The following is a 15,587-nucleotide window of genomic DNA, read 5'->3' on the forward strand; positions in this document are numbered from 1 at the left end:
TTATATATTTTTTAATTTTTTTAATGAGTTCCATGGATCCCATTGGGAACTCAATAATTTTTTATTTTTTTTATTTCCCGCTTTAAGTTTCAAGGACCCCCTTAGAACTCACAGATCGTGCAACATGGTGTGACCTCAACCTTCCAAAGTCCTTAACTCTTAAAATACTATTTTCTTTTTTCAATTTAGATGAGTACTTTGTTATGAGAGGACACAACGCTCGTCAAGAAATAATAGCTAGCAATCGTTACTGTAAGGTGCTACTTGATGCGATGCAAAATAACCAGGATGTTGCATCTACCCATGTCGCTCGCAATTATGACCATAATTCAAATAGGTTTGAGGTTGAAGAGGTTTTCAATAATTTTAGACAGACATGTGGTCAAGTTGTTTCGGTCGATTCAAGCAAACTTGATTGTCAAAGTGGAAGGTTAATTGCATTGTGTTATCTATGCTCTCATGTCATTGCTGCATGCAGGTCCAATAAGTCGACATTTATAAATATATGGATTCTATTGGAGATGAAAATTATAGGAAGAGTGTAAGTATGTGACATCATTGATCTTTTTTTATCTTAAGGCTCTGAGATGAGGTGTCAAACTTTAAATTTGACACCGGTATCAAATGATCCTACCCTATATATATATATATATATACATATATATATATATATATATATATATAAACAATTCTGCAAGGGCAATTCACAAAACTCAACGCGGCTCACCGGAAAATAACTTTAATGGCATATCAGGGGGCAAAAAATACCATTAAGGCACCTCTAAATGGTCAAACAACTTTTAATATGCGTAAGGTTGTGAGAGTCACAATAAAAATCTACCTATCTTTAAAATGCTTTTATGTATGTGAATAACTGATTTGAGTAATTGTAAAATGACACCATAGACCACACTGAAGGAAAAATTTCTTGTAGAGTAACCAATCATATTTATACAGAAGGAAAGTGATCTAAGAAGATAAAAAAAAAAAGAGTGTGCAACAACCCTAGTATATAATGATGTTAGATTTGTGAGATACGTTTAAGAGCAACAGTTGAACAGCCAATTTCATCTATGAGCATAAGAATAGGATTGGTCATTTTGGGTTAGTTTAGTCATATATGAATAATGAGAGGGTTTCAATATTTCACAAGTAGGAAAGTAGGAAAGTTTAACAAATCTGATTAATCTGATGGGAAAATTGAAATGTTAATGGTCAAAGGATGAAGAAAGTAGGAAAGTTTCACAAGTAGTTGAATCAAATTTACATGCATATATTTCAATGGTAGTAATAATAATAAAAAAAAAGTTGCATGTATAAATGATTTCGAATAATTAAAAAAATTATTTTATAATCATATATTTGTGTTGGAAATCGACAATCACACAGAATCGAGAAAACAGAAAAAGAGATAAGAGTAGAGAGATTGACACGATGATTTACCCTGGTTCACCCAATATAGGCTACGTCCAGCTTGTCTGTACTATATTCACCTCACCGCCACTCGTTACAAGTCTCTCGGTTTACAAGGCAAATATAAATAGGATTACAAGAAACCCTAACAGCAGCTATTCATGGGTCCAAGCCCAAACTGCTAAGAAAATTACAATAGAAACAGAGGCCTAAACATTACCTAGCCTCTACGGGCCTGGGGGCGCTGCCCCCCGGACCCCCGCCCGCTCACCTGGGAGCGGGACCCCAGTTGCCTTTCTGCTGACCCCGACAATTAGGGCCAACATCATAATGTGAAGTATGAGCCATACCCAACAATTTGTGTAATTGTATTATTCATTAAGGACATGAATATGAAAACCTGTATCTTCTGATATGGAAAACAAACAACAAAGGACACACCTAAGTTTGAATCACCCACCCAAGACCCAACCCAACAACAAACACACCCATCCAAAAGCAATAAAATAGTATAGAATTATCAAATGGTGGTAGCTCAGTTGATAGTAAGGAAGTTGAGTAAGTGGAAAGAAAAAGATCTCGGTTCGATTATCACATGCCACCTTTGAGAGGGGTTTAAATATCTTCATCGCTGACCCGCTATGCAATCCAGATTAGTTTCATAGTCGGCTCAAAGAGTCCAAGCTTGTGGGGATATGGGGGGAGCCAACTCGTCTCAAAGAGGTCATTAAGATTGAGTTAACTCTAAAAAAAATAGTATAGACTTAGAAATATTATGAATGGTATATTTACAACCTATTTTCGTTTACAACCTCTTACAACAACATCTTAACTATCGATTTCCGTCAATCTAACACTTATAATTTATTGGGTCATATTTACTAATTAATTATTAATTCTCAATAAATCATAGCTGTCAGATTGACGAAAATTAACGGTTAACTTGTGGTTATAAGAAATTGTAAACGAAAATAGGTACTAATATATTTTATCTCTAGAAACAAATAATAAATTGACATTATATCCTGGTGAAATGACCACACTGTCCTCCGTGCTCTTGTCTTTATGACCAAACCCCCCCTGCCTTCCTATACAGAGGTGGCAGCAACACCTGGTGGTTAAAGCTCACGTGGATGCAAGAACACACGTAACCCATGTTTCATGAAGAGAGTGAGAGACATCTTTTGCTCCACTCGGTGACCGGGAACCGGAGATAGCCGGTAACGAAGAAGCACAGCCGCAGCCACAGATTTCATTTGAAGGTAAGCCAAGTCCTTCCCTAAACAAGTCCTCGGTCCAGCATTAAAAGCAATGAACTTGAACCCATCCTTTGGCGGTTCGAACCGGAACCGGTCTCCCTGAACTGAAATCCACCTTTCCGGTTTAAACTCCATGCAATCCTCACCCCACACACTCTTCATCCTCCCCACAGAGTATATCGAATACGCCACCGTCGAACCCGCCGGAACTACTGTCCCGTCCGGCAACACATCATCGGAGACAGCATACTTGAAATCCTCCGGCACGGAAGGATACAAACGCATCGTCTCAGCCAAAGCAGCTTTCAGATAAACAAGCCTCTCAACTTCCTCGAAGTCCACCACTTCCTCCACCCACCTTCGCCGTTCTCCGCCGCGAGTCTCAGCCAAAACTGCCGTCAACTCGTCCAAAATCCTCTCCTCCACGTGAGAGTGGTTCATTACAAGCCAAAAAAACCAGCTGAGCGCCACTGATGACGTGTCCCTTCCGGCGAGCAAAAAGTTCAACGCGAAGCGTTGAAGCACGGCGTCGCTGAAGGGTTTTCCGTCACCGTCGCGCTTCTTTATAAACCGTGATAACAAGTCATCAGAGGGAGCTTCATATCTAGCTGAAATGGCATTATTCATGTAACTATCGATAACCTTCAAACACTGCTTCAGCTTCTTCTCTGAACCAATGTTTAGAACCTTCTCGAACCTCCAAACTATTTCAGGGTATAATAATCTATGCAAGGTGGCTTCAGTGGCAGCATCAAAAGCAACGAAGAACGAGTTTTCAGGTAGTTCAGGTGATAAAGTTTCAGGGTCTTTACCGAAGGTGAGTCCACAAATGTTATCAAAAGTTAAACGGAGAAGAATATCTTGCAAATCAATTGAAACCTTTTCCATTTTGGCTTTGTCTAGAATGCACCATAATCGGTTCTTAATCGTTCCGTTCACCCATCGAGCCATGGCTTGTCTTAGGGTTCGTGATGTGAACTCAAGTGCTGCGGTTTTGCGTTGCATGAGCCATGTTTCGCCGTCGCTGTTGAAGATTCCTTGACCTAATAGGTCGTGAAACGCGGCTTGCCATTTCGGTCCTTTTGGGTAGTTGTCGAACCGGGTTTGGAGGATGTGCTCGATGTTCTTTGGGTGGCTTGTGATTGTGGAGAACCCTTGCGTGCGAGCCAGGAAAGGGAAAGGGAGCTTGCATGTTTGGTAGGTTAGTGAGCTACCGGTTTGGTTTAGGTTTGTGGCAATCCAGTCATGAACCCGGTTACGATTCTTGAAGAGAGCCGGGAGGCTGCCAACGAATGGCCACACTTTTGGACCGGTTAGGGATCGAGCTAGGTGGTGGAACCATAGGAAATAAGCAAATAGTGAAGCTGCTAGGGTTAAGAGAAGAGGGAGTGTATCCATTTGCATGATCATGGTTACTATGACACTTTTAATTAGAAGTCGGGGAAGATTGGTGTGAGAATAAGGATATATATATATATATATATATATATATATATATTTCAAACGTTTACTTTTTGCATGAGGAAGTTGGAAATGAATTTATGGATATGATGACTAGATTTATAGTAGTTTACTTATTAGTTTAGTTACTTCACTTATTCTTTGGTTTTCTTTCTCGAGTTCATGTTAGTTTCATATTTATGTAAAATATATATGTTTTAGTGGTTATTAGGACTAAATAAAAAAATAGGAAAGAAAAAACAGGAGAAAGAGGAGGGTTTTTGAACTCTTGGATTATAAAAAAATAAAAAGGTCCCTTGCATGAATCTGAATCACGCCATGGCTTGTTAATAATGCCGTATAATGCTTTTATGTGGTGTATAATGCTTTCTTGCGTTGAAATGAATCTGAATCTGAATCTGAATTCAGAAAAAAAATGGAAGTCAGCAGTGAATCACGCCATGGCTTACGCCATGGCTTACGGCATGGCTTGTTAATAATGCCGTATATCAATTGTTTAATTATTCCTTTGTGAATCATCTGAAATTATCATAAACTGCTTTGAATATTACAGCTTATCTCTCATTAATAATCTGATGGCTTTTAGATATAGCCATAATATAGAAAGATACGAATAACAAACTAGAGAACTAATCTAAACTATTCTAATTGAACAACTTAACAAACCGTAAGCTAAGGATACAAATTAAAATGGATAATAAAACAGACTACTTAAACACCTAACGAACTAAATATTCAAATTTGAAATACAACAGCAAGTTGAAATGCAACAGCTGCACAACAGTTTGATCTTATCCTAATACTCTCCCTCAAATTGGAGCATGGAACTTGGACATCAAAAACTCGAATTGCTTTCCACCAACTGCCTTGATTAGAATATCAGCTGGCTGGACATCAATACGAATATATGCCGTGGAGATTGTATTGGCCATGAGATGCTCCCTTACAATCAAGTTCAATGTGTTTTGTATGCTCATAAAATACAGGATTGGATGCAATCTGGAGTGCGGATTGACTATCACAAAACAATTGCATAGTGTTGCTCCCGGATGAACTCAACAGGGTGAATTGAGTTTTATAAAAAAATTTTGCTAATTAATAATTAACTCAAAGCAATAAAACAAGATAAGGATAGAGAGATATTGACACATTAGTTTTTACGTAGAAAACCCAAAAGGGAAGAAAAACCACGAGTCCTAATACCGAATACTGAAATTCGACGGGCAACTCCACTATGAAACTTGTGTACAAGGAGTTCTCTAGTATCCTATTTTCCTAATCTACCCCTTACACAAATTCCCACATGGTATCCTAGTTTTCCAGTACAAAATTCTAACTCTTTAGGATTCTGAAACCTTATCACACAAGGGTTCTCAACTCACTCTCAATTTCCAAGAAAAAGAGATATGCTCGTATATCAGTTTCCCATAGCAAGAACTGGTATCCAAGTTTTCCAGTACACTCCTTCAAAAAGGTCAAGAAGAAAATTACAATTAAAGTGATTTACTCAGTGCTTATATTCTTCGAGCAGATAGTTAATCTGAATTCCTATGGAAAAATATTCACTTTGCCAAAAGATGAATGTATGAATGAATGTTATTGAGAAATTTTTTCAATTGATGTACAAGAATGAATCCTAATCTTGAAAATCTTATTCTCTCTTTTCTCTCTTGCATATTCTTCTGTCATGAATATTGTATTTTCACCTCTCATGAATTATAATAATAACATTTTCTCTCTTCTAAAGCCCAAAAGATATAATATTAAAATTAGAAATCTTTTCCAAAAACTAACCAGAAACCTTTTACCCTTAAATGAAAATTTAAATGCAATTTTCAAAAATAAGATTTTTTTATTTTTCAAATAAAAAATATGTAAAGCTTAAATATCTTATTCTATTATGCAATGCAATTCTAATCTAAATCTTTTGCAAAAAATATTTTATTTCTCTTACATGAAATTTAGAAAGATAAAATCTATCCTAAACTTTACTTGATTTTATGCTTTCCTTTTTCTTCATGATATCTTCTCCAATCTTCATGCAATCTTCAATTATCTTAATTACTATTTCAAATCAGAATAAATATTATTCTGAAATCTCAAACAATCAGCTCATTAGTAATTTCAAGACAATAAATTATTATCAATTAAATTAACACTAAATTGATTGTAATCATCAAAACATATTTTAAATCAATTAAGCAATTGGGGTATAACAAATTTTCAACACATAGGTTGGCTATGGAGGATGCCAAGGGACTGAAGAAAGGATTTGAGCCATAAAAGTTCTGCTGTAGCAGCGACCATTGATCAATATTCGACTTCGACAAAAGATCGAGATACCGTATGTTGCTTCTAAGTCTTCCAAGAAATGGGAGAAGTGCCAAGAATGATAAAATAACCAGTCACAAACGTTCGAGTAATAGGACAACTTGCCCAATCTGAGTCATGGAAGTCTCGAAGTTGAAGACTACAGTTTGTGTTAAGCAGGATACCTTGACCAGGGTTGCGTTTAATGTAGCGGAGAACTCGGAAGCAACATCATAGTGGATTTGTTTTGGATGTTTCATGAATTGAGAGAGAGAATGTATAACGTAGCTCAGTTCAGGACGAGTGATGGTAAGGTATATAAGTCTACCTATCAGTCGTCTATAACGTGTAGGATCTGGAAAATCAGGCCCATCTGCTAATTATAATTTAACATTTTGCTCCATGGGAAAATCGACATGCTTACAACCAAGAAGGCCACATTCTTTAAGAATGTCTAAGGCAAGTTTGCACTGGCAAAGAAAGAGACCAGTGGAGCTATGATAATGAATATTTTATTACACTTATTTATCACTCTTGATTAGTATTTCAGGAGTATTTGGAATGAAAATAATGGTCTTTTGGGTTAAATTAAATTTTTGATTATTTATTGGGTTTAATTTATTTTCGTCATTAATTTCCAACTTTACGTTACTTGAGTATTTTGATCATATCTCACTCCACAGGTGTTTGTTTGACTCTGTTCTTGTTGCGTTTTAAAGATAACTCAGAGGGTTACAAATGCTATGCAGACAAGAAAGCCCAATTCAGACAATAAGATGGTCGAAATTAGATCCCAAGTAAGAAATGAGTTGCTGGAATTTTATTGATTTAAATTTGTAATTAGAACCCAATTCTGTTTAGGCCCAAGACCATTTGTTTAGTTTTAATTTTGTTTTTATTTTTATTATGGGCCGACATTAGTTGAACCCTAACCCGGTTTGGATGAGTTTAAAATGGTTTGCTTAGTAAACTTATCGGCAGTCTTCATTTTGAGAGTTTGTACGATCGATAAATTGTCTTTGGAGATTAATCTACATTTTGTTGTTCTCCTTCTTCTTCTTCTTCTTCTTTTTATTTTTGAATTATGTTTATCTTAGCCATGCTAAGCTAAGCACCCTTTAATCAACCTAAGGGTAATGGATTCCATGGATTAGTCTAGAGGATATGTGTTTCTCCTTTAATGAGATTCGTTTCTCTTCCAAACTCAGATTGATATCGTGCGATTGTGGATATTCAATCTAAGATTCACGATTATGATTATGGAAAGAGATTAATCATCAGATTTGATGATTAGATTGATTAACCCGATGACCTTAAGTCAAACGGGATAATACTCTTCGATTGTATGAGTAGAAGCACCGTGTTTGACTAAACGCTAAGCAATCGCTTAGAGATGGTTCTTAATTGAATACAAGGATTCTGATTCAATTGAGATCAATCACGATTTTGGTATCCTTTTATCTGAGGAAAGACGTCCTAGGAATCCTAGCCTTAGGTTGGTTATTTTAATTACAAATTTCAATTTCAATTTTTACGTTCTGTTTAATTCTAATTCAAAGTGAACAAAAACCCTCTTTTTTTATTTTCTGTTTTAATTCGCGATTTAAACCCTTAAAGTTCCTTGAGAGATGACTCAGGTTTGCACTATATTACAAATTTTTTATGAACCTGATTTATTTTATTTGCACGAGTTCGACAACTCGTGTGAAGCTATAAGCACGTTCAATACCATGAAAATATTTTAGTTTCCCAAAATCCTTGATCTTAAACAAAGTATGAAGATGAGTTTTCACCTTAGCACAAATGGAAGAGTTGTTTCCAGCTAAGATAATGTCGTCGACATAAATAAGAACATCAACAAATTGATCACCATTGGAATAAGTAAACATTGTATAATGAGCTTTGGATTGTTTGAAACCAAAGGAAATAAGAGAAAGTCACAATTTTGCGAACCAATTTTTGGGAGATTGTTTCAAACCGTAAAGAGACTTTTGGAGCTTACAAGCATCACCTGGTGAGTCACTAGAGAAGCCAGGGGGAAAGCACAAATTGACATCCTTATGCAAATAACCATGTAGGAAGGCGTTTTGAATATCAAGTTGGTGTAAATCCTGGAGTTTTGCAATAGCCACTGATAAAAATATGCGCACTGTAATAGCCCGTTGTACACCGGTATTGTTAACATTAGTTATGATATTAAGCGCAGTTACAATCACAACAATTCATTTATAAAAATGCGAATAAACTTTTTTCCGATTATTACGCGAGCATTTGAAACAATAAAAGCGTAATAATTAAAAGTTGTGACTATAACTGTTAACTCTTGCGAAATACTTATTTTAACTATTTTTACATCTAACTTTACTTATTATAAGTTACTAAGGGGTTCTCATAAACCCACTTAGCCAATTTCTCAACTTTACGTTTTTACCTTTTCGAACATGGTTCACTAATTAATTTTCTGCGAACACACCGCTCACAACCAGACCTTCCTCTCAGATTATATTTTTTTCTTACTTAATTCCCTTTCTAATAAGCTATCACACGCATTAATCGGAGCTCGTTTACTCTGGTTATCGCCATTTGAAGTTGGACAAGCAAAACAGCCAACAAACCCCGAAATAGCTCAAAACACCTCTCACTCCACGAATTACTGCAGCGAATCCTTTCATCCAATTTCTCTCAAATTTTTATGCTACAAACTATACACCTCAAGCTTCAATTTGATATATCATACATTTAATTTGACTGAGAAACGAAGCGGGAATTAATTTCCCAAAAACTGCCAGAAACAGCCCCTGCATATGGGGTTCTGGATAGTCCGAGTTCAATAAATCCTACAGGGCTACGTGCAACACAGAATTTGCTCATATTTTAACACCATGTAGGGGACATCTCAAGATTTAAAATGGCGTATGACACGTCCCTATCAAACTTCTGTGGAGGGAAATATGATCTACCAAAGTTCACCTAAAAACTGTCAGTTTCTAGAAATTTCGCCAGAGTTTCCTTTATTTTTCCAACGTTTCCCAAATTTATACAAGTGATCTATGACCTCAAATGGTACCTAATAATCAGTGGGTGGCACACACAAGATCCAAAAATGCCTTGGGGCACTTACAACCCATCACAATTTATTTTACATATATAATACATATCACATTTCTTCCTCGATTAATACTTAATACGTTTCAATCATCAAAGTCCAATTGCATGCATCTTTTAAACATACACATAATCATATTCCTAAAATAGGCCTATTGCCCTTCGATCATATTACATGCTTACATATTACATCAGTATTCAGGTACAGTTTACAGTCTCCACATACATATTACATTTTACAACTCCAAGTCTTCAAATACAACATAATGTAAAAACCTCAAAATGATATATGTACTAGACTTAGGCAAAATGACATGAACAAATATGACAGTGAATCTCATCCTACATACATATGGAATGTTCATGTCCTAAGTCTAGCCTAGGCCACATGGCCAACAAAATGCAAAACACTAAAGCACTCCACTGATCACTCTGCGGGCTTCTTGCCTGCTGCTCCAGCTCCACTGCTACCTCCTGAAATAAATGCCCCGAGACGGGGTGAGATATACGAATATATCTCAGTAACCCAGAGGTTCTAGAGAAAACTATGCCCAATGGTTCACTTCGATGCATATAAATAATATAAAACAACATCACTTAAAACGGGATATAGCAAGGGATTTAGAGAAACTGGGGAATATCGGGATACAAAATACGACGAAGCTGGAATGGTAGCTACCAATACCACGCAACGTCCTTGGCATATATAAGCCTATGGGTCTCATCCAAGGTGTGTTCCAAGAACCACAACCAAGGTACCCCTTCCATCCATAACACCCGAGACATTCCTAGTGTGCTCCTATCCGGATCACACACCACGACCCTAGGTCAACTGGAACTCCCTCTCGGAGACCTATCGAGTGGAAGTCCGCACTGCCCGAAGGCTAACTGTCTACTGGCCGGAGACTCGGTACATAAGTACCCACTGTGATAATGTATGCATGCTCATGCTGTTCTACACTACTCATATACACTTCCTACCGTTGCCATCAACTCGCAAGGTGGAACAGAAAAGGGGAACAAGCCCCAGTACCAAGAGGTTACCTTAATTTGTTCTTTCCCTTAGCTCCGCAGCAGCTTATTTCTCAACTTGGTACACAACAGAATGCCTACACAGAGGACATTCACAATCACTCATAACTCAAACAATACATGCTAATTCACAATTATACATGCATTGATTCAATCACTTAACTCAATCCACTTGGTCCAGGACCAAGGGCAATCCACTGATTCACTGTTCAGGATTCAAATCAATGTACGACAACCTACAACAACCATGTACGAATTGTCAATAATTCTGTCAGAATACGAAAAAAACGTCAAAACATCATCTTAACTTATAGAAACCAACATCCACTTCCACCTAGAATTTTATTAACATACGGTTTCACCAATTTTTCCTCTTGGCCGAATTGGCCTAGTTCAAGTCCATGATTTTCTTTCCAAAATATTCTCATGTTTATATACTTCAATCCAAGGGATTCATCAACCATCAAGCCATAACATATTTAAATGAAACTTCATCCAAAGTCAGCCCCATGGTGCGCACAATACATGTTTGGAAACTCATCTTTTACCACTTATCAAGAAGAAGAAATACAAGGTTATGACCACAAGAATACAAGGATTCTTTTCCTCAAAGCAACTAAGAATTTTTGGGACAAGAAAATACTCACAAGCTCCTCTTAGCTCCCTTGGTTTCTACGGTCAAGAAGGAAAGAATTGAGCTGCTTGAGTTCACCTTGGTTGCACGGTTTAGAAGAGGAATTTCAGCTGCTTGATGTCACAAAACAAAGAAACAACCGACTAACACTAAGGCTTATTCAAGTTGCTTCATTAACTTGTTCTCACCAGATTTGTTTTTCCTTGGCCGTATGCAAGGAAAGAAGGGAACACAAGGGACGGTCATGTGTTGGGATAAGAAAACAAAAGAGGACCGACTTGTTTGTACTGGACAAAGAGAGAACCAACTTAATTAAACACTAAGGAGCTTACTTTCTTGGAACCGACTTGATGTTTCTTAAGCAATCAAAATTCTGTTCATTTTTATTTCCTTGACTCCACAATTTGCCGACTTTGTACACAAGACAAGGACTCCTCTTTTTTTTTTTTTATTCTTTCTTGGTGTTCCATCACTTGGAAGTCACTTGAATTGTCGACTTGGATATATGAAGACTAAGGACCTTACTTTGCTTATTAAATTCTTTCCTTGTTGTTCCACGCTTGGCATAAGGTTGCACTTTTGTTTATTAAATTCAACTGTTTGCTAAGAAAAGGCAACCGACTAGGGTTTCTTAAACAACCACAATTCTCCTTGTTTAATGTTTCTTTGTTTGTACGTAGGAATGAAAGAGAGAAACTATAGGCTGTCATATGTTTAAGCATGAAAATGATTCCTAAGCACGACAAGGATTTGTCTAAGCACGACAAGGATTAAGCATGACAAGGATCAAGCACAACAAGGATTTTTTCTAAGCACGACAAGGATTAAGAACGACAAGGATCAAGCACGACAAGGATTTTTCTAAGCACGACAAGGATTAAGCATGACAAGCACCTCACTTCTTTTTTTTTTATTTTTTTATTTGATTAACATCTTAATATTTAAACTTAAAAATGTGAGGTGTTATATTCACCCCACCTTTTAGAATTTTGTCCGCAAAATTAAATCTTACCTGTCTGCTAACTCAAGATACAGCTGGAGAATCTCATCCTCCCGTTCCCAAGTAGCCTCCTCAGGTGTACGTCCTTCCCATTGAATCTTTAGCATTGGAATAACTTTGCTTCTTAGCCTCTTTTCACTGCGGTCGAGGACATCAATAGGACCAACGAGAGTCTTTAAATTCTCCCGAATTTCAATATCATCCGGTATCACCACATGTGATTCATCCAGAATGTAGTGCCGCAACTGCGATGCATGAAAAACATCGTGCAGATTTGACAACCGTGGGGGCAAGGCAAGCTGATAGGCCACTAGTCCCACTATTTTCATTATCTGATACGGCCCAATAAAACGAGGACTCAGCTTCCTCACGCTCAATGCACAGCCAACACCCGTAACTGGAGATAACCTCACAAATACATGATCACCTTCATCAAATTCCAGCGGTCTGTGCCTATTATCATAGTAACTTTTCTGCCGATTCTGTGCCTGTCTAAGTTTTTCTCTGATCATTTCAATATGTGCTGTAGTTTCCTGCACAAAATCCGGCCCAAATCTCTCTTTATCACCAACCTCAGTCCAACAAGTGGGAGTACGACATGGTCGTCCATACAATTCCTCATACGGTGCCATGCCCATACTGGAATGAAAACTGTTATTATAAGAAAATTCCACCAGTGATAAGTACATGTCCCAAGCAGTTCCCTGCTCTAGTTTGCAAGCTCTCAACATATCCTCAAGTGTCTGTATGGTCCTCTCAGTCTGACCATCAGTTTGCGGGTGATACGCAGTGCTCAGCCGAAGCTGAGTGCCAAAAGCCTAATGCAAGGCTCCCAAAAAACGAGAAGTAAATTTCGGATCCCGATCACTAACAATGCTAACCGGTATTCTGTGGAGCCTTACAATCTCCTTCACATATAACTTTGCTAATTTCTCCGTAGAGAAGTCCACTCGCACTGGCAGAAAATGTGCAGACTTCGTAAGCCTGTCCACTATTACCCAAATTGAATCGTGACCAGCCTGAGTACGAGGCAAACCAACAACAAAATCCATAGAGATGCTCTCCCATTTCCACTCTGGTATATCCAACGGCTGAAGTAACCCTGCAGGTTTCTGATGTTCTATCTTAACTTTCTGACAAATTAAGCACCTTGACACATACTCAGCTACATCCTTCTTCATCCCAGGCCAGCAGAACTTAGTTTTCAGATCTTGATACATTTTTGTTGCACCTGGGTGTACAGCATACTGACCCTTATGGGCCTCAAACATTACCTCATATGCTAATTCTTTGGGCACTACAACTCTGCCCTGATACATTAATAGACCCTGTTCATTCACAGATATTCCACTTTGCCCTTTCAAATACTTGACACTGTCATTTCGTACCTGTGTTTCTTTAATCTTCTCATACAATTTATTTTCCACCCGTAAGCACTTAAATTCTTCCACACTACCAATAAAGACATCCGTCAATTTCAAATCACGGAATTGTTCAATCACTTCGTTATCCCACAACATCAATTGGGACACGCTAACAGACTTCCTACTCAAGGCATCTACCACCACATTAGCTTTACCCGGATGGTATTTCAGCTCAAAATCATAGTCTTTTAGAAATTCAACCCATCTACGTTGTCTCATATTCAACTCTTTCTGATCAAACAAATATTTCAAACTTTCGTGATCACTGAATATAACAAATTTCATCCCATACAGAAAATGCCTCCAGATTTTTAAGGCAAATACGATGGCAGCCAGCTCTAAATCGTGCGTCAGATAATTCTCTTCACGAGGCTTCAACTGCCTCGAAGCATAAGCAACAACTCTCCTTTCTTGCATCAGCACACACCCCAAACCTTTCTTGGAAGCATCACAATATAATTCAAACTCACCTTCCGGATCGGGGAGGGTCAACACAGGAGCAGTAGTCAACTTCTCTTTAAGGTCTAGAAAACACCTCTCGCTTTCCTGGGTCCACACAAAAGGAGTATCCTTTCGTGTCAATCGGGTCAATGGCAGTACCATTGTAGAAAACCCCTCAATAAACCTCCGATAATATCCAGCAAGACCTAGAAAGCTCCGGATCTCTGTAACAGTTTTTGGTCGTTCCCAGTACATAACAGCATCAATCTTATTTGGATCCACCGCAACACCCCTCTCAGAAATAACATGACCCAGAAATTGCACCTCCGATCACCAGAATTCACACTTTGACGGCTTCACATACAACTTTTTATCCTGTAATACTTGTAACACAGTCCTCAAATGCTCACTATGCTCATCTCTGCTCTTAGAATAAATCAAGATGTTGTCGATGAACACAATCACAAACTGATCCAAATACGGTCTAAAGATACGATTCATATAGTCCATGAACACCATCGGGGCATTTGTAAGCCCAAAAGGAATCACCTGGTACTCGTAGTGTCCATATCTAGAACGGAATGCCGTTTTAGGCACATCCTCCGGCTTAATCCGAATCTGATGGTATCCGGACCGGAGATCAATCTTAGAGAACACAAAGGCACCCCTCAAATGATCCAACAAGTCATCAATACGCGGCAATGGGTACCTGTTCTTAACCGTAACTTTATTCAATTGCCGGTAATCAGTACACAGTCTCATACTTCCATCCTTCTTTTTCACAAATATTACTGGTGCTCCCCACGGAGACACACTTGATCTGATAAAATCCTTTGTAGACAGTTCCTCAATATATTTCTTCAACTCAGCCAACTCAAGTGGCGACATCCGGTGGAGCCAATGAAATAGGCCCCATACCAGGCAACAATTCAATAGAGAATTCAATCTCTCTCTCTCAGGTGGAAATTCCGGTATCTCATCAGGGAATACATCCTCAGACTCATTAACCACCGGAATCGTAGAAATTTCAATCTCCTTACCAACCACCAATCCACCCAAGAAAATATAACCCTGATCCCCAGCCTTTAAGGCTTTAATAGCTTGACACATAGACAAAAAGGGAGGTGGAGTAACCGAGGGCTTCTCGTGAGATAATATCAACCTCTTGCCGCAACAATCAATCATTGCACAGTTTCAAGACAACCAATCCATGCCCAATATCAAATTAACAGAGGCCATGGGCAAGATAATTAAATCAATAGTGTAGCCCCTGCCTTCGTAAATAAACCCGACCTCTTTACAAATGAAGGAGAAATCACTAACCTCTCCTGTAGCCGTAGTAATACGCATAGGGGGAATCATCCGTGATACTTTTAATCCCAACCCCTTAGCAACATATTCCGCCACGAACGAGTGCGTAGCTCCAGAATTAAATAAAACAGATAAATCAATATTAGAGATGAAAATTGTACCTTTAACCAAATTCGGCGCCTTTGCTGTTTGCTGTG

General features: G+C 38.1%; 1 protein-coding gene across 1 annotated transcript; it reads right to left on the minus strand.

The window, feature by feature from the left end:
• Positions 1 to 2,531: 2,531 nt before the first annotated feature.
• Positions 2,532 to 4,076, minus strand: LOC133315801 (cytochrome P450 86A1-like). The gene has a single exon (XM_061517477.1). The coding sequence runs from the start codon at positions 4,074 to 4,076 to the stop codon at positions 2,532 to 2,534; it is 1,545 nt and encodes a 514-aa protein (XP_061373461.1).
• Between the last annotated feature and the right edge of the window lie 11,511 nt (positions 4,077 to 15,587).

This window comes from Gastrolobium bilobum, unplaced genomic scaffold (assembly GCF_033153095.1).
Source record: "Gastrolobium bilobum isolate Gb01-03AN ecotype WA unplaced genomic scaffold, APGP_CSIRO_Gbil_v1 utg20832, whole genome shotgun sequence".
NCBI classification, from domain to species: domain Eukaryota; kingdom Viridiplantae; phylum Streptophyta; class Magnoliopsida; order Fabales; family Fabaceae; genus Gastrolobium; species Gastrolobium bilobum.

What these genes read in the sequence shown, in the direction of transcription:
- LOC133315801 (XM_061517477.1), bottom strand. Translation starts at nt 4,076, where the DNA reads ATGCAAATGGATACACTCCCTCTTCTCTTAACCCTAGCAGCTTCACTA.